Source organism: Heteronotia binoei, chromosome 7 (genome assembly GCF_032191835.1).
Source record: "Heteronotia binoei isolate CCM8104 ecotype False Entrance Well chromosome 7, APGP_CSIRO_Hbin_v1, whole genome shotgun sequence".
NCBI lineage: Eukaryota > Metazoa > Chordata > Lepidosauria > Squamata > Gekkonidae > Heteronotia > Heteronotia binoei.
The window spans coordinates 77353619-77374048 of record NC_083229.1 but is presented as its reverse complement, the minus strand read 5'-3'; the positions used below and the strand labels follow the sequence as shown (position 1 = coordinate 77374048).

At 38.9% G+C, this 20430-nt stretch overlaps 1 protein-coding gene across 1 annotated transcript in view; it reads right to left on the bottom strand.

Annotated features, from left to right (window-relative positions):
* Window positions 1-583: 583 nt before the first annotated feature.
* The window catches only part of CDH2 (cadherin 2), a 205413-nt gene continuing 185566 nt past the window's right edge, over window positions 584-20430 (bottom strand). Inside the window, exons 12-16 of the mRNA XM_060243862.1 lie at window positions 20147-20380; window positions 19533-19766; window positions 17845-17984; window positions 6147-6311; window positions 584-2006 (exon numbers count right to left, since the gene is read on the bottom strand). Of these exons, the coding sequence (XP_060099845.1) occupies window positions 1800-2006; window positions 6147-6311; window positions 17845-17984; window positions 19533-19766; window positions 20147-20380 (980 nt within the window). The 3' untranslated portion in view covers window positions 584-1799. The remainder of the gene's footprint in view (window positions 2007-6146; window positions 6312-17844; window positions 17985-19532; window positions 19767-20146; window positions 20381-20430) is intronic.

The following is a 20430-nucleotide window of genomic DNA, read 5'->3' as shown; positions in this document are numbered from 1 at the left end:
CTGAATTTTTCTGTTACATTAAGTGACAGATTTGGAAACCAGAAGAAGGAACAATACTTCTAAAAATCATAACAAATGTAAATGAAGTCAAACAATTCTCAGATTGTTCACTTAGAGGATTTGCCAGCTGGCACATTAACATTATCTTGTCTTGTAATTGCTGCAGTATACTGAAATATTATCACCACCACCCAGTTTTCCACTCCTCCTTCAGTGGAATCCATCCTGGTGGTATTTCTAAGCATATTTTATGCCCAGATATATCCTCCTAGGACATAATCCATCATGTTGGCAGACTTTTATGTAGGCTTACCAACTCACTTCAGTGATAAGGATGTATCTCTGAGTGTAAAGGCATGTGTGTGACATGAGCAGGTAGTTCCTTGTTGGTTTGAACTTCTGTATAGATCCTGGAGTCCTCATACCCACAATAACACATAGGGCATGAATACAAGATTGCACTAAGTATTCTTGCTACTCTTCTGAATGAAATGTTAACATCTTTGTTAGTGTTCACTGATTTCTTTTTCTAAATTCCAATTCAGGCTGTTCAAGTAGAAAGAAGATCAATTCAGGCACAAGATCCAAAATTAGCATTTTATTCAGAACATTGGGGTCAGGGGTGTATCATTTATATTCTGGTACATAATACAGAGGCAAAGCTGTTGTCAAACATCTCTCTGGTTTAAAAGCTCTTTTTAACATACTGTGTAATTACTCGAGCCATCAGCATCAGGCCACCCCTTGAGGTTTTTTTTTTTCCTGTCCTTTTTCTGTTTGTTTTTGGTACAAATTATGTAAAACATTTTGTGCTAAGAACTTTTCTGCCTCCCCAAAGAAACAAAACAAAACAAAACAAAATAATTAAAAAAATCAAAACCAAAACCTTGAGTACTCTAACTACAGCTCAACAATTGAATCAATATCACTTGTTTGCAACCTGTTTGTAAATACTTTATCCATAACGAAAGATATAAACATGCAAAAACCTGAATCCATAGTCCAAATAATACATACACATGTTTGGAAGTCTCTGCACTTCTCCATAGACTATGCCAATAAAACATTATGTACACATACTATTTTTACAGTGAAGTGGGAAAAAAAGTACTCGAAAATGATTTTCTTAAAAAAATGTGTATATGGATTAAGACCAAAATGTGTCTAACATTCTATCATAAGAAAAGAAAAGCAGTTCTGCTACAAACTGGTGATATGAAAACTCCCTTTATTTGCAACCAGCTGCATAAGTTTTAGAATTTTAGTGAAAAACCCTAACATCTAAAACTAGAAGTATTGTACACTTTTTTTCCATGGCCTTCTTTCCCTCCCTCCCCAATAACAAAATTTCCCCATGAGGTCTCCCCTCCCTCACTTTCCTTATTTTAATAAAAGCAATGCCATGTAACAAAAGCATGTAGAAGCATATTGGTAATTTAACTTTCTCCCCACCCCAATGTGGTTTGTCTCATCATTTCATAAATCAGTACCATTTAAAGCCTTAAACATAAAACTAATTCCAATCTGAAAAAGGTACAAAAAGGCACATAAAATCCCAGTGCTTCTGTACTGTAAAATTCAAGTGTAACTGAGCTCAATTGTTTGCTTTCCTTTTCCAAACAGCATTGGATGACTGATATTCCCAGTGAGCCCAAATTGGTTTGCAGCCTATGCCAAAGCCTTCAGCAAGCACTTGTGCTAGTAGACTACAAAGTTAAAGCCTAGCTTCTGTATGCTTGTTGGGAATACCAGTGGAAAGATTTGTACTTGTCCAAAAGCAATGTTGGCCACCTTGGCATTCAGTCATCGCCTCCACCGTACATGTCAGCAAGTTTCTTGAAACGCGGGCCCCAGTCATTTAGGTAGTCATAGTCTTGCTCACCACCACTACTTGAGGAGTTGAGGGAGCTTAAAGATCCAGCAGTAGAACCGCTCCCTTCATAGTCAAAGACTAGGAGGGAGTCATATGGAGGTGCTGTGGGATCATTGTCCGCTGCTTTAAGTCCCTGCAACAAAAGAGAAAAGGGTTAACAACAGGAGAAAAGCAGGAAAACTAGATTCTTGTCCCTTCTACTTTGTAAAATAAATCTGAGAACCCCAAAAAACCTTTGGAATACTGCTAAATGGTCTCCTTAAACTTAACTACTTATCTATGTGTGAAGCAAGTACAGCTGTCAACAAAATGTGTGTACAGTAAGAAATATCTAGTACCAAAACATGCAAAGTTTTTTGCTTATGTGAATCCAGTTTCAAATATACAAGGCAACATAGCAATACAAGCACAGTTTACACTTCTCAAATTAATCAAACAGGCCAAATTTGGACTGTTATTGTACATGGCAAGCTCTGTAAATGAAGTTCTCAGCATCCATGAAATTTCTAAATGAAACAATTTGTACACCAAGCTAAAATAGAAGCCTCCAAATGAAACAATCAAAAGCCACTACTACCCCCTCCCCAGCCCTGACTTGGATAGCTCAGGCCAGCTCAATCTCATCATATCTCAGAAGCAAAGCAGGGTAGACTCCGGCAAGTACTTGGATGGGAGACCTCCTTGGAATACTAGGAGTCAGGGGCAGGCTTTATTTAGCCACCTCTCTGAACATCCTCCAGGCCTCCAGTAGGGGTCAGTCACCAGAGGTTCACCATGACTTCCAGGTGCGTGCACACACCCACACACAAATACCAAAAATACAACAAAACAAACTACTCCGAATAATATCTACTAAAGTAAATTTTTGAAGGGCTAATGCAATTGTCTGGATTCAACACCAGTAGCAGATGAAATAATATGTGGCAGCAAAACAGGCCTATCTCAATAGCAGGCTTAGGACTGATTAAAAGCAGGCAGAGCTGCATTCAACTGCTCCCCCTATTCCCTGGTAATTATTTGTAAGCATGCAAAGGGTATGTCACAGAGGCAGAAGATAACCTCCATTTGCGCTAATGCAGAGGACTTTCACTTTGTATGGGAATAAGGCAAAGACCACAGCAAATAAATGCTGTGATAACTCTGTAGGATAAGTGGCATCAATTGGTTCTAATTCATTAGTTCAAGTTGTTCAATATACAGCCAATTATAAGTAGCTAGATTCAACATCCCCCTTTGCTCAATTAAATGGTAGTTTTTGTGTATCCTTCTGTCCTGAATTTTCATGACAGCAAAAGTGAAAACTGTCTGCAGTGCACCAGCTGAGAAGCAGCAAGCGTCGTTGGGCCAAACCTCAAGCAGATATTTAAAAACCCTAACCAAATCAACTGAACAGAGAAAAACCACACCAACTGAACCAACTGAAAAACCAAAGTAAGTGAACAGAGAAAAATCACAAAAAGTTTAGCATTTCCATTTTTTAAACAAAACCACACATTTCTCTGTTGAAAGGGGAACAAAAACTTTCCCCTGAGCTACAGCCTAGAGAACGTCATTGTGCATTGCAATAGGGGCCTGAAGTATAAGCTGTCATTTCTCTCCTGTTTTCTTGATTGTCAGTATGGCTAGCTTGTGTATCTGGCTCAGGGACAGAAGTTTAACAGGCTTCAGCAAGCAAATGCATCGTTTTCTAAGGCAGCAGAAGTGGTGTTTTGTGTCAGCCATCTACATCAAGCAGGAACCAAGCAATCTTCTTAAGGCTTTTCAAGCTGGGAGTCAGATGCTCCTGGTTCAACAGCCACTGCTGGCAGTGGATGATATAAAGCCGCTGGTGGTGTTACATTTATAGGATAAAACCGCAATAAAAATTCAGTGTTCCAGAGGCTGCACTTAACATGCAAACTGTCTGCTGGTGAAGAGGACCTGAAAAGTGGTTTTACAGAGGTATGACTCCACAGATAAAAGTTGCCTCAAATTTACATTTTTAGAAAAGCAAATATTTCTGCATTTCATAGACTAAACTGCTTAATTTTGTACCTAGATTTAATATTTAGAATACTGCAAGAGACAGCTTAATTTTCTTCCTGAAAATAAAATAAAATGTTTTGAAGAGGAAATACCTCAAAAATAAGCTCCTTTACTGTGTTGTAACAAAGACAACTTATAATACAAAACATAAAGGTGTTTGCATTTCATTATTAAATGTAAAAGTGCTTTTTGAAAAGGAAGAAAAATGTAACTGATGTGAGTTGACCCTCTCTTGCATTATTGTCACGGCTGAATGATACTTTCAGCCTACAGTATAAGAAAGATACTGGTGAGGTGATCTGTTTCCCCTATGTGTAGTTTGGCAAGTGAAAGTGTCCAGCCAAATCTCACACAGTTCAACCCCATTTGGTCTGCAAGCACATGTCTGCGCTGTACTTGCTCTCTGTCTGTAGCCAAATTTGAAATGTGGGCTGAATGGTCCTGTCTTCAGTTTGTTGGGTAGTAATATTGTGTGTTCCATTTAAAACAATGACAAAGGTAAGTAGAAATGGACAAAGAAATGGAAGACAAAGCTAACTAAGTAGAAATGGAAGTTGGTTAATCCAGAGAAATATGTAACGGTCGGGGTGAAGGGTATGTGTAGGGCAATTGCCCGCCATAATCAGTTTTTGCAAGAACCATCTTGCCCTATGGAAGTCAGTATTTCAATAAAAGCCATTTCAATGAATGACATGTGTTGATAGCTGAAAAACTGGGGACTTGACAGAATCCTCCTTTCAGTTTCCTTAAAACCTCTTGGGAATGACCTGTGCAACCTAAATAGCGTTGCCAGATTCCCACTGGGGGAACCCCCACTTTTGCAGGAAATCCCACCAATGGGGTTGAAAGGTGACATGATGACATCACCCAGAAGTTGCATCATTATGTTGCTGATGCTGCATGGTGATGCTCTAGTTTTTGGGTAAAACTCTATGGTAAAATCAGCTACAAACCATAGTTTTGCCCAAAAACTAGAGCATCACCCCCCATGTCTGTGATGACATCATCACATTGCCTTTCAGGCTAGTTGGGGGTCCAAGGCAGAAGATCTGAGAGAAACAAGGATCCCCCTGCTGGCTGCATGGTAGGACCTGACAAACATAATCCTAAACCTATGACATTTTCTTGTAACACAAACTGTACAGTGATGAGATGCCTTATATCCAACAAAGTCTATCCCTGTTATGTTCTAAACAGCAATCTGGACTTCACTGGCCTAGAATCCTCATAATGCCTTTCATTGTAACAACCCATAAACAAACAAGGTGATCGAATATCTGAGTTAGATTTAGTGCCTATTACAATTCCTGTCATTTAACTTGTCATTTAGAGATTTTGGTTCACATATCTCCATCCTGTTCTCCCCCCACAGAATTTACTGTCACTTTTCTTATACTGCTTATTCAACACATGTTGATTACTTAGGTATCAAAGAAGTGACAGTGCAACATTAATTAGTTACACCCTTGTAAGTCTAATAATGCAGAGTGAAATCTTACCTTTTATGTTTTAATTTATATTCTTATTTCTTCTTCTGTTAAATATTAGTATAGTTGCCAAAGGAAATCAGATCAAAGCCTCTTTAAATTTTATTAAACTGGGATCATGCATACCATACATTTTGGCCAATGTTAAAAAATAACATATAAACTATTAAACACACTGGGCATCCAATGCTGCTTTTAAAGACATGTATCTGTGGCCTGTTTTTAATGAACAAAGAAAACTCTACAGCTAGTTGAGTATTTAACATATTAATATGCTCTTTCACTTTAACTTATTTGATAGAATCTTTTTGCTCTTTTTAGAGGTATTGAATTTCTACTATTTGGGGGATTCAAAGGATGACATATGAAGAAAATCTAAATGAACTTGCTCTATTATGAATGGGAAATAATATATTAATTTAGGCTAAACTATCACTTTGTTAGCCTACGTATTATGTGGAACTCAATGCATAATCCCTCTTGGAGATATTGTGGTTAAGAACGATAACTTATTACAGATGTAATTAATACCGATGCACAAAAGTTAATTGATGCATTTTCCTTTTTCTGTCTGAATGATTTAATTACATTTTCCTGTGCTTAAAAACATTTTCAAGTCTATCATCCCAGATGCTTTTAATTGTATGAGCAACTTTTAAAAAATTATTATTCTTTGGATGTAGCAGCTATTCATTATATGTGCAGATGGTGTGTAATAAGCTGCTCAAACAAATCTTTTCTTCCTCCTCCTCCTGTTTTACCTCATTAATAAAGTCCCCAATGTCTCCAGGATGAGGTGCTGCTGATCTGACTGGATATTGAGGTTCTGCATGGATAGGCCTTTCATCAAGTCGTCTTATTCCAACAGGCTTTATGGCATCGGGTTCTATAGTGTCGGGTTGCTGGAGCTGGCTCAAGTCGTAGTCCTGGAAATTAATACACAATAAAAATAGTTTGGGATTTTAACAAAGTTTTTTTGGGGGAGGGGAGTCCCCCATCCCCAAAACATGACTTCTACTGAACAGTGAGAACCATAGTATGGAATCAAGAATGTTTTTTGAATTATCTTTACCATTTGTTCCTCCTACTCAAATACAATGCCAGGCACTATAATTTTGAGATACAAACAGGAATGGAATTCCATAGATTTGAATAATATCTTTAAAGAACACATGCTAATTTCACACATCTACTATATTATGAAAACCATCTAGGAAAGCAATGTGAACAGTAAAAGTCCTTCTCATTTGGCCTTAATTCTAAGCATTTTTCTGATTGACCATTAAACATATTCTGCAGATGGCATACATACATCCAAGAGTTCTTAAAAAAACTCAGATGTAAGGTCGCTGATCTACTAACCCATATATGTAACCTATCTCTAAATTCAGCCACTATACCATGAGACTGGAGCATAGCAAATGTGACACCAATTTTTAAAAAGAGATCTAGAGGGAAACCATGAAATTACTGGCGAAGCAGCCTAATGCCTATCCTAGGCAAATTAGTAGACACTGTAATCGAAACAGACTTGTTAGGCACATAGAGAGACAAAGCTTGCTAAAGGAAATTCAGCATGGCTTCTGTATGGGGAAGTCCTGCCTCACCAACCTCATGGAGTTCTTTGAGAAAGTGAAGCATGTAGACAATGAGGATCCGGTAGGCATTATATACCTAAACTTGCAGAAGGCTTTTGACAACTCCTGTGTAAACTTAGTAGTCATGGGATAAGAGAATTGGTTCTCTTAAAGATTAAAGACCGGTTAAATGACAGGAAACAGAGAGTAGGAATCAACAGTTCTCACAATGGAGGGAAATAAGTAGTGTGGTCCCACAAAGAAGAGATGACTAAGGGGGGGGGGGGACAATAAGGTTTATAAAATGGTATGGAGAGAGTTGACAGAACATTTTCTCCCTCTCTCAAAATATTAGAAATTGAGGTCATCCACTGGGCAATAGATTCAGGAGGGACAAAATGAAATACTATGTTACACAGAGAGTGATTAAAACTTGGAATTCACTGCCAGAGAATGTAATGATGGCCAAGGAATAAACCTTTTTAAAAAGGGAGTAGATAGGCAGATTCATGGAGGGTAGGTCTATCAATGGCTACCAGCCAAAGAGACTGAGGGAAATCATTTTCAGAGGCACTAATCCTCTGAATCCCAGAGCCAGGAGGTGACATCTATGCCTTGTTGGCCCTTTAGGGGAACTGGCTGGCCACTGTGCGAAACAGGATGCTGGACTAGATGGCCCACTGGTCTGATCCAGCACTGCAGAGTGCTTATATTCTTATTTTAGATTGTAGCATATTTGCTGTGTTTTAAGGAGTGAAACATTGTAGAAGTATTTAAATGTTCCTGCATTCAAGCAAACATTCCTGACTGCAGGCTACCTCATGAGCCTTGTAAGTTGGGAGAGAGTCCAGCAACCTTCTGATGACCATACTTTTGCTGGAGAGAACCAACTTAAAAGTTCTTGAGGAATCAGTTCTTAGTGACTTTCTGGTGACCTGAATATGCTAATTACCAAGACAATACTACATCATTCACGAGTAACATCAAAACAATACCATTTCTTAAACGCCAAAATGATGTGTCTATTGGTTTTACTTCACCTTCAGATAGTATCACAGGTCTATTCCACTGATTAGTTTGAAAAGGCAGCCTTGCCACACTTTGCCCTTCTTATTTCCTAAACAAGGCCTTTGGTTTCCTGACTTAATAACTAAAGGGAGTGGAATGCAGCTCAGCAAGTGCATGTTGGGCTTACTAGAAAACATAGTGGATTTCCAAGTGGTGCTCCAAACACACACAGAAGATTAGCATGGCAGAAAAGGACTAGGTTAAAACACTTTGGCAGTTTTCTATGTAAAGGCAATCTTTATTTGTGAAAGCATAGAATCACTATGTGAGACAGATGGAGCAGGGAAGCAGAGAGGTATTGCCACACTGACACTCCACCCCTGCCTCCTGCATATTTTCTACAGAAGGTGCAACAAGTTGCTGGTTGTGCAGGTGTGGGAGGGTAGGGGTCTCTGATCGTCTGGCCTGTCTCTTGCTGCTGATAGGTATGCCCATTGAGCAACTCCTGGAGTGGTGGAGATGGGCAAGCAGGCCCAGGTAGGAGACAAAACATGGTGCTTCCAGGCTGGCCTGAGTTGGAGAACAACGACGACAATGACGACTGCATTTATACCCCACCCTTCTCTCTGAACTCAGAGCAGCTTACAATCTCCTATATCTTCTCCCCCCACAACAGACACCCTGTGAGGTGGGTGGGGTTGAGAGGGCTCTCACAGCAGCTGCCCTTTCAAGGACAACTCCTATGAGACCTATGGCTAACCCAAGGCCATTCCAGCATCTGCAAGTGGAGGAGTGGGGAATCAAACCCGGTTCTCCCAGGTAAGAGTCCGCACACTTAACCACTACACCAAACTGGCTCTCAGCCACTGCTCTGCAAGCTAAGACATCCACCTGTCCTAGTGTAGCAGAGAGAGATGTGGCAAGCAAGGCAACTGCAACTCAAGGTATAGGGTAGCCTGTAGGTGTAGTGGGGGCCAGCAGGGCAAATGATAGTGCAGCTGGAGCCCCTCCCAGCCTTCATTCATTTCCTTTGTCATCTCCCTCCTGGATGTAGCTGAATGCAGAAACTGCCGTGACACTGTAACTCCATTGAATGTGTGAGGGATGGGGCTTTGCTACAGTGACTGCTGCCTGGGCAACTGAAGCCACAACTCAAAGGCAGTGTGCCTGGTAGTTGTCAGTTCCCCATCCTAGTATCATGATGGCAGCTGCAAGGAGCAGTTGCCAGGGTGGTGGCCCCATTCCAGCATAGGGTCCAAAACAGCTGTCCTGTGCACAGGGCTTTTTGCAGCAGGAACTCCTCTGCATATTAAGCCACACCCCTGATGTAGCAAATTCTCCTGGAGCTTACAGTAGGCCCTGTACTAAGAGCCCTCTAAGCTCTTGGAGGATTGGCTACATCAGAGGGGCGTGGCCTAATATGCAGAGGAGCTCCTGCTACAAAAAGCTCTGCTTGTGCATAAGCCTACTTTTGGCTATTTGCAGTTTATAATACAGCAAGAGAATAATTAACAGGCTTCATGTTGTCATATCTAATTATGTCTAGAAAAGCTGTGAGACCTCAAAAGAGAAAAGGCAAGGCTGAAGCAACTGCAGGGGCATAGGGAGTCTTAACAGAAAATAATGTCATTGTATTGGTTTTGTACAGCATGCTGGCCCTTTTTCAGAGCAGATCACTCTACTGCCAGAACAATTTCAACAAACAGGACATTACAGACACAATATCAAGACAAAATGTCTTCCAAAGTATTACTGACAGGATTACGTATTATTGTTGAAGACAGAATGCAAACTGCAACAAAAACACCCAGGGGTCTGCTTTCTATTTAGCTTTTGCTGAATTACTTGCTTATAGCATTCTTTGAGTGATGTGATAATGGTAATGAGTTCTAGTGATGGAAATGGTTTTGTCTGATGTAATGATGTAAACTTAGTGAGCATACATTATGTTACACAGATCTGATAGCCACATGGGAAACATTTTTATTTCATTGTTAAAACAATTATACCCCACTTTTCCTCATGGGTCAAGGTGCCTTACAAATTTAACCCTAAATAACTCCCTTCTCCCATTAAAAATCCCTGCTGTCTATATCCCATAAAAAAAAGCTCTAGCAAATAAAATGAACTTGCAGAATCACAGATGGCACTCCAATACCTCCTCAGATACCCCTCTCCACAAGATAGGAGGTACTATGGAGAAGTATGGGCAAGCTACCTTAAGTAACTGGACTGTAACTGGCTGTCCAAGGAAAAAAGTTGGTGCACAGGGACATATGGGAGAAGACACTACCTTAGGTCAGCATTAATTTGTGAAGCCCTTTAAAGTCATAGCCAGCACCTTAAACTGAACTCAAAAATAAACCAGCCAATGAAGCTTTTACAATAGGAGAGATGTGTTCCTGCTGTCTAGCTCCTGACAATAATTTGGGCACTGAATTTGGAACAGCCCAAAATAGAGCTCATTTAAGTATTTGAACTGTGATGTTACACAAGCAGCGATTAGGATGGCTAGGGCGATTGAGTCCAAGAAAGGAGAGAGATGTCAAAAAGAACTGCAGTTGACAGAAGACACTTGTGGCCAGTACAGCTAATTCATTTTTCAAATAGTAAGGTTGGATCTATGAGCTCCCTTCTTCACAGGTTCTGCGTCTGTTCTGTAAATACCAACTCCACTTCATCTACAAGTGGATCCAGTCCATCCAAAGCATAAACCTTCACAGTTGGCATTTCCTTTGTCTTTTCTGGATTCAGCTTGAAGCTTCCTTATATGTGAAGTGTGGAGATGTCATGTAAAGGTCCCCTCTTCCACTTACTCTCATTCACCAATCACACCGAAAGTTAAACCACTTTCAAAGTGGAAGAACACATTTCTAATGAATTTGCATTCCTTTTTATGGAGCACTTTCACAAGAATGGAACATTTCTCACTGTGATGGATATGCAGGCAATCCATTAAAGGTCACAGTAATAATTTTCTTTTAATGGTAATATCTGAATTCCTGATCAAACCTTTTCAAAACTGATTGGCTTCAGATTTGGTCAAGATATAAACACTGTGTGTAGATTAATTAGGAAAAATTAGTTTATTAACATTCAAGGAGGTCTCTTGACTGATCTTATTTAATATAAAGGTTAAAAAAAAAGAAAATGTGATAATCTTACCTACGTAATCTTGCTGCTAGTAGATAAATTAAAATAGTATAAAATGTGACAAAGGGGTCTTAAGAGTTTGACAAGAGGGATGAAAAACTATTGTGATATATTCCAGATGAAGGCCACTAGGATACACACAACTAAACTAATCACATTTGTTACATTTAGAGCAATTACCGGTATACTGTTAACTGCTTCATGTGTATTTCTTGTTGAACACATCTGAAGATTGAGCTCAGTTAATTCTTCCATTTTATCTTATATATTTATATGTTTTTGTGCTTTGGGAAGCATGACTATCTAGAAGAAATTTTGCATATTGCAGGGCTCCTGATAATGCATCCATCTGGGTGTCCCTAGCAGATAGGCTTGTGGTGGTGGTGCAGTGAAAAATCCTGAAATTAACTGTTTGTGCAGAGAACTAAACTGTTCTCTGGTTAAAAATCCTGACAGGAGGGCATCAGCATTGCTTCATTCCTCTCTCTTCCTGCAAGAGAAATGATGAAATGCACACTGAGAACCTCTTGTGTACATCCCGTGGAATGGGTGACAAGACGTATGGGATCTTTTCTAATACAGCTTGCAGAGGGGAGAGACAACAAAGCCTCATGAAATCTGTTTCAGAATTACCTTTGGAGCTGCTTTCTTCCTACTAGAACTGGAAGCAAAAGGATCTGAATCAACTTTGCTCTAGACATAGATCTGTGCTGCTCAGGCAATCCCTACTCTGTTGGGCCACCTGAGCTTCACATTTATTCAGAGATTTCAATACTTTCGCTTCTGAAACCCATTCAGAGCCAAATGGACTCTACCAACCATGGCTTGCTGATATCACTGAGGATCTGCAAAAACCAAGCAAATCAGGCCTAGCTTCTCAGCTGCAGCCGAAGTTTCGAAAGCAGAGCTGAGTCCTTGCACAGCAGAATTCTATAGTCTGGCTGCTTAATGAATACGTTTATATTTAAGTTTGTTACTTAGAACACATACGTTTTACATTATGAGAGAACTCCATACTAGATAAGAAAGGCAGAGTAAATGCATCAAACTACAATGAAAATTGTAGAAAGCATGTTCAGTTATTATAGGAAGGAGGGGAGAGGGAGAAAGGTGAGAGTGAGAGTGAGAGAGTGAGAGAGAGAGAGAGAGAGAGAGAGAGAGAGAGAGAGAGAAGGGAAGTGACTGACCGGAATGAAGGAACCCTTGAGAATAGCATTCTGGGTAACAAAGGGATAGCAGCAGGAGTGGACAAAGGGAGAGGTCAGACAACACCTTATCCATCCCATACTAACTCTCTACTGCTCCCCCCTCTCTCAAGACTCCACAGTCTGTTCTAGCATTAAGCAACATTGCACAGTCCATTCCTTCCAACAGGTTTCCTCCCAGGATCTTCTTTAGCAAAGGTCTCTATGTGCCTTTTATGTGAAATGCTGGCAAATCAGGCTGCCTTCTCGGTTATGGTCCTTGCTGAGCTAGACTGCAAAGGTTGTGCCTGTTAGTGAACAGAACTTTCTTTCCCCACTGTCGGCACTCCTTGAAAGTAGTATGTTGCTCCACATGTGTAGGGATACCTTTTCAAATAAAATGGGTGCTTCTACTCAAGCCAACCGCTAAAAATGATCAAAAACTAACTATGCTCAAGAATAAAGGGAAGAAATAATGCTTTTTTGTGAGGAAGAGACTGCCCCAAAAGATGATGAAGGCAGTCAGAAGAGAATTGAGTATAAAGTCCCTAGCCAAGATAAGAATAAGAAGCATCTAATTCTTATCAGAAGTATTTCCAAAGGGTTACACTGTGGACTGTGTGTACCCAGTCTCATGTACATGGAAGCAAAACCAAACAAAATAAAAGCTGTGTGTACCACTATTAAGCCTTTTCCATTTATTCTTCCCACATTTTTATTAACAAGCATGAGTTTGAGGTAGTGCTGCCATGTCATTAATCAGATTGTTGAAAATACTGTTAATTAGGGTACTTTATCTTAGCCAAGTATTAGGTCAAGCGATCTGCATTAATCAATTAAACCACTTTTCAGTGTATTCCCACTGACTTCAAACTTATTTTATATACCAAGGGGGTTTATATACCAATGTGGTTTAAAATTTGTTTTTACAATGCTTAATTGTCTCACCATCCAAAAGTTTCTTTATATAGAATGTCACTTTAAGAAAATTCACAGAAAAAGGAAAACAGACTGGATGTGGAAAAAATAATGGCAAATAATTGAACTGGACACAAAGGGAAAAATATGTGGAAAGAAGGTCCAGCACATGTAAAGTTTTATCCCTTTGGCAGCTGTATCAAGAAATTTGGAGGCTCTTCTATACAAAACTACTTGAGAGTGCCCCATCCTATTTCTTTGATTCTTTATTACAATTTTCAGCAGTGCATATGGTAGAAGATCCTCTTATCCTTCTACACAGAAAAGGGAGCTTTTTTTCTAAGTAAGGAAGGAACAGTAATAACCTGTCCAGTATGAGGAATTGAACAATTCCTTATTTCACTTGTTCAGGTAGGAAAGATGGTCTTCCTTGACACTCTTTTTGAATTAAAAAGTGAAGTACAGAGTTGAAATCCCAAAAATATGGCTGTGCCCTTAATGTTCATTGGCTCCATGTACAGAAAATACCTGCAAATATTTTCTTCCATTGAACAATGGTCTGTCAAGCTCTAAGAAAAGGAAGGGACACAATTTCTATTTCCAGAAGCGATTTTGCAGATTCCTTCCATGGTTCAGCATTATTAAAACAGGAAACTCACCATGCCTGTGAACATATCTGAAGTGAAGCAATAGATTCAAGCATCTTTTTTCAATCAATCTCACCTCTCATCTTTAGTATTTGCTCCAATGCAAACTAGTTTTTTTCCAGGCATGCCATAAAAAAGGGGTTGTCTTACGTTCACACAGAAGTTACACTGGCATCCAATACCTTTTTGAAGGATATGTAACTTTTTTAGAGGGGTTGTCTTTCATTCAGACTTTCAACTAATGGTAATTTCTCTCTTTACTACAACCTCCATTCTACATGGTTTTTATGCATAAAGGTCCCATGAGCCTAGCACAGGGGGTTTTTTTGGTAGTCAATGGAACTCTTTTTTTCTCTTTAAAAAGCTGAAAAGCTAGTTGGATCCAACCCAACAAGTTGCAAAATCTATATACGAATAGTTAAGGTGGCTGAATCTGAGGATACTTAAACCCAGTGACTGGAGCTGTGAACACATAAGACAGATTTATTTATTTATTTATTGGATTTATATCCTGCCCTCCTCGCTCAGAGCGACTTTCTACAAACTTAAAAAGGGTACCAGGTTTGCAGAAAAATGTGAACTCTAAACTATTAGATAGGTTTTTTTAAAAACACACACACAAAACGCCCCTACAATGATAAAGAGAATCTGTAGCTTTAAAACAACAGATTCCCTCAATTGCTGTTGCTAGTCAACCACAGTATTCCAGGCTGTGTTTATGTGAGTAGAAAGGCAAGGGGAGAGACCATGGTACCTTCCAGTCCCATTCTGGACTTTCAGGGAGGACTCAGTGGGGTCAGGTCTGCTAGGATTGCCAGCTCCAGATTAAGAACATAAGAGAAGCCATGTTGGATCAGGCCAATAGCCCATCCAGTCCAACACTCTGTGTCACACAGTGGCCTAAAAATTTTTATATATAGATTTTTTATATAGATTGGGAAATTCCTGGAGATTTTGTGGTGGAGTCTGAAGACAGCAGGCTTGGTGGAGGAGAGATGCCTCAACCGGATATAATGCCATAGAGTCCACCCTCCAAAGCAGCCATTTTCTCCAAATTGAAATCCTAAAATCAGCTGTAATTCTGGGGTATCTCCATGTCCCACCTGTAGGCTGGCAACCCAAGTCTTGGAAGCAACTTCTGGGTGACTCAGTACTCCCTAACTTGCATGACTCAACTAGGCCTGGCTATTTGTCACTGTTCAACAGACAATTTGAAAGAAATGTGGTGTAGCAGTTAGAACTTCAGTGTAGGGTCTGGGAGACCTAAGTCTGAATCCTCATCATGCTGTGGAAGTTCATTGGATGGCCACAAAAAAAGGATCAATATAATCAAATGTATCATATAGATGTCATATCTGTATTCCAGGTGGCCGTGAGGAAGTAATTATTCTTATGAAATACACAGACAGACTTTAGGAAGTGTATCACATAATATTTCTGGATAGTAAGACATAATACATTCAAGTTGGTTCACTGAAGAAGAGGACCAAAATGAGATAACCATTACCAAGATTTCTCGTGTGACATTTTGATATGACATCTGTATTGACATTCTGATATGACATCTGTATGATACTTTTGAAGATTCTTGATTATATTGATCCTGTTGGACTAGAGAAGTCTGATTCTGGATATCTTCTTGGACATTTTTGATTACTCTTGTTACTGTGAAGATTCTCACAGTGTGAACACTGAGTATTGTATTCTGATTATCTAAAACCTTTTGAGCTTTGCAGATTTTAGTTAAATAGCACCATTATAACAAATTGTTTAGTGTCTTAGTACAACATTTTTTGGCATTTGTTAGTATCTTTCATTTGTTGTAATCCTTCCTACCAAAAAGTGAAAGAGAAGGACAGACAAGTAAGTCTCCTTCCTTCAACTGCTATGAATCATTTGCAGATTCCTAACATGTGCATTATGCTGAGTGCTGACAAAAGACTCAATGGAGGCAAATGTATTATTATTATTCCTCCTGGTGACCATTTTCCCATGTGGCTTTCATGGCTCCGTACCATTGCTGAAAACAAGCACCTTTGCCTGTGATTATGCAAGAAGGATAGGAGGTGGAGTGAACTTATTATCACCATTTAGTACTCCCAAGAGTCCCACAGCAACTTTAATTGTTATTTAATGATTATGTCTGCATCCAAAAGGATCAAGTGGCACTTGCAAAGAGGCTGGGAAAAGCCAGCCATAGCAATCAACAGCCCTTTCTTTTTCCTTGCAGAGAAAAGAAAACACTGGTCTGTTTCGATGCCAAGTTGCAGATGCCTTTGTAAAATAAGATAGACAATTTTTATACATGCCAGTGAACTTGTTCTTTACTTTGTTTTCAATCCATGTGAAGCTGTCCTGACAAAACCTTTTTTTTTTTGAGTTTATAATGTTTTTATTGGATCAACCCAATCATATAAACAAACGAAATGATATCAAACATTACCCGAAACAAATAAATATAACATCATCATCTTACTGTCACAGTTTACAGACCCAAAATAGGATTAACCTCATCCTAACACTGCTTCTTAAATACAGAGTGAGGTAGTACTATGGTATTAAAGTCATCAGCTCTACATTTAATAACTTTCTTTTACTTCTTTCTCCTCATGTCGGAGTATCCGTTTAAATTAATAATAATAGTGATAATAATACAACAGTTGATATTACTATTATCATAATAAATTTTAATTTCTTTCCATCCATAAATATACTTTTTCCCATCTTTTTTTTGCTTCCTCCTTCGAGTTTCCTTTTATCACATTAGCTAAAATATCCATTTCGGCCACTTGCATAATTTTTTGAATTATTTCTTCCCTCTTTGGGAGCGCTTTAAATTTCCAATTTTGGGCAAATAAGATTCTAGCCGCAGTTATAATATATACTGTGATAAATTCGTCCTCACGTGGGACCGTCTCTTTAACTAGCGAAAGCAGCATATATTCTGGCTTAAGAGAAACATTGACTTTGAGTATATCCACCAATATTTTATGAATCTCCTTCCAGTACTTTTTAGACACACTACAGGTCCACCATAGATGGTAATAAGTTCCTACCCTCGCATCACATTTCCAATAGATAGGTGGAATTACATGATTAATTTTATTTAGTAATACCAGCGTAATATGCCATCTGTAAAAAAGCTTTAAAAAGTTTTCTCGAAAGTTGACAGGCTTAATAATCTTGTAGTTATTTCTCCATAACATCTCCCATTGTTCCAGGGTGATATTAATCTTTAAGTTTTTGGACCATTTTAACATAACATTTTTGACAGTTTCGTCCTCAAGTTTTATTTGTAAAAAATAATTATAAACCTTCCTAATCAGTTTTCCAAGTGTCGTTGTTATTAACATATCAAAATCAAAGTCTTTCTTGGTAAACCCAACTATTTTATCTTTATTATACTTTGCCAATATTTGTGTCATTACCCACCAGTCGGAACTAAACCCTTTTGCTTCCAAATCCTCCTGCTTTCTTATTTTATTAGTTTCGTCTAATAAATCTGCATATCTTATTGTCTTTCCATAGGACCACAACTGCGGTCGAATTGCTGCCTCCGCTGGGGATAACCACCTGGGCGTTTTGTCGTATATTTTCTTCTTTACTTTTGTCCAAACTTGCAATAAAGCTTTACGTATTAAGTGATTTTTAAAGTAATTTTGAGGTTTTTGAATGTACCACATATTTGCGTGCCAACCAGCTTGCAAATCAGCACCTTCTAGTGTTAATAAACGAGTATCTTCCAACATTACCCACTCTCTCAACCATAAAATTGAACATGCTGTGTGGTAAATCTCATAGTCGAGGAGGCCAAGGCCTCCGTTTTCTTTTTCTGACAAAACCTTTTAAAAGGTTTTAGATGTTGCTATGTATATAGTGTCGTATTTAAAGATACCTCTCTGGAAAAAAAATCCCATCTCTTGTCCGCTGTTTGCTCAGAATATCAGTAGGAACACTAGATGCACTTCTCACCTGATCTTCTTCTCCACCACCTTCTTCATCATATTTCAAAATATTGTCTCTGACATCATCTTCAGGGTCAATGAGCAACTGTTTGGCCTGACGCTCCTTATCTCGACGTTTCATCCATACTACAAACATCAGAACTAGAACTATAGGAGAAGAACAAAGGCAGAAGTTATTAGATTGTCTTCACGGAGAGGGCGGGGTATAAATTAAAGGTAATAAATAAATAATAACCTGACTGTTGGTTTTTAAAAAATGCATGAAAACAAATTAAATGATAGGAGCTGGTTGGTCATTGCCTTCCCCTGTTCACATTTAAACACTTAACAAGGGAAAGGAGAATAACACACACACATTATCTGCAGGGTCCAAATTATCATATACACGTCTGCTATACAGAATCTGCAGAAGTCTTGTACCTTGATAGCAAGTGATGTTCAAAGAACCTGTATACTGAAAGCCTATCTTGCTGATGATCAATTACCTAGGAATGCAACAGTCCCCTTATAGTTCACTTAGCTATGGTTGGTGAAGAATTGTGTTGCCTACTAATAAACCACTGTAGACCACACACCATATATTCTCAATACTGGCTTTCTGTAAGCTTCTGTACTCATTTCAAGGTGCTGGTTATGTCTCATAAATCCTAAATAGAGTCCAGGATATATTTAAGGTCTCTATGGGCTTTTCCAATTATTAATGTCTTTTTGATAAGCCCCACTAAGGATTCCATACCCACTGAAGACTCAGGCTGTGTCAATGGTGTATGTCATCCCTATTGTTACATTCCTGGAACTCACTTCTTAGTAACGGTTACTCATCTACATTTCTTTATGATATTAACTTAAAAGCACCTTCATATTTCTCTTAACTTTCTTGAAGGAACTATGGGGATGCTTAAGTTTATTATTAAGAAAGAAAGAAAGAAAATTATTAAGCTTCTAATAGATTTTGATGGTTTACTGTTTTGCTGTTGTAAAATATAAGCACTATAAGTGGATTCAGATCAAATCAAGCCTGAACTCTCCCTATAAGTCAAAATGACCAAACTGAGGCTAATGTACTTTGGTCACATCATGACTTCTGATTTGAGAAGACTCACTGAAAAAGCCAATAATGCTAAGAAAAGTTGAAGGTAGCAGGAAAGGCAGAAGACCCAACATGAAATTGATTGTCACAATAAAGGAAGCCGTGACTCAGTTTGCAAGACGTGAGCAAGGCTGTCAACAATGGGATGTTGGGGAGGTCATTAATTCAGAGTCGCCCTAAATCGGAAGTTACTTGATGGCATTTAACACACACGCACACACACATACACTGACACACATTCTTTTATGTATTCTTGTGATGAAAGTGATATATCTAAAAAATATAAATAATTTTCTCTCTCTCAGTTGAAGCTCCACAGAAGTCATATATAATGTTCCTGTTGACATTCCTAACAAAAAAACAGTAGTACATGAAATGGAGCGAGAAAGCCAAAGATTAAACCATAAATATAACATGGTTAGAGATGACTTGTCCTATCTCTGGATACTCTGTTGCTGATAGCAGACAGTGAACAATCTGTTGCTGGTAGCCTATCCATGCACAGAACTAGATTTTCTCCTGTGACAATGTAATTGTTAAAAACAAAGACCTGTTGTATATATTTTAGGAGGTACAACAAATATCAAAAAGGACAGAAGACTCACTGAGCAAGATGATAATGCAGAGGAGAATGGCAATGATGGCACCTGTGCCCAGTCCTGCACCTACAATTCTGTCTGCATCTGTACAGTCTCCATTTATGTCACACTGGCAAACCTTCACCTTCAAAATAGAAGTGCTGGACTTGGGAGGATTTCCAGAATCAGTTATTATTATTGGAACGTCATAGATGCCAGCTTCAAGGAATTTGATCCTTAATGCCAGTTGGGCACGATCACCTGCCCGGGGTGGGGGGGGGGGGGAGAGGAAGCAAAAACAAGTATGTTTTACTCATGTGGACATAAAGCAATTAGAAAAGTGTCTGCTCTGGTTGCTCATTCAGAACTACATCTTGAGTTACTTGTGATAACACTTTCATTACAACATGGGAGAAGTTCCACGGCCTCATACTGAGTTACAGAAATTACAGAAAGCTATGAATGATGCTGAATCCTGCCCTGCCTCATCTCACATTTCAGAATTTTGAATATCTCATGCTGTAAACGTATCATTTAAATTTTATTCAAGGCAGTATTCGCTCAAAATATTACAGGAAATTAGCCCTTGAGTAAAGTCATCCCATCCCAAGAATCTGTTCTAGAAAAGAGCTGTGCATTACCACTAATACGAATAATGGTCCAGTTTTTCCTAACACTGGGAGGATTAATTGGCAGTTCAAAGGCAAAAGGTCCAGCATTTGGATCAATGTCATCATCTATCGCTGTGATGTTTGTTGCATTGGGCTGCAGAGTCTCACAAGTTGTAGCTTCTTGAGGATCCACCCGGGGAGCGTTATCATTAATGTCAAGCAGGATTATCTGAAGTGTGCCAGACCCACTCATTGGAGGGATTCCTGAAAGAATATGGAAACGTAGCATAAGACTGTTTCCTATTAAGTACTCT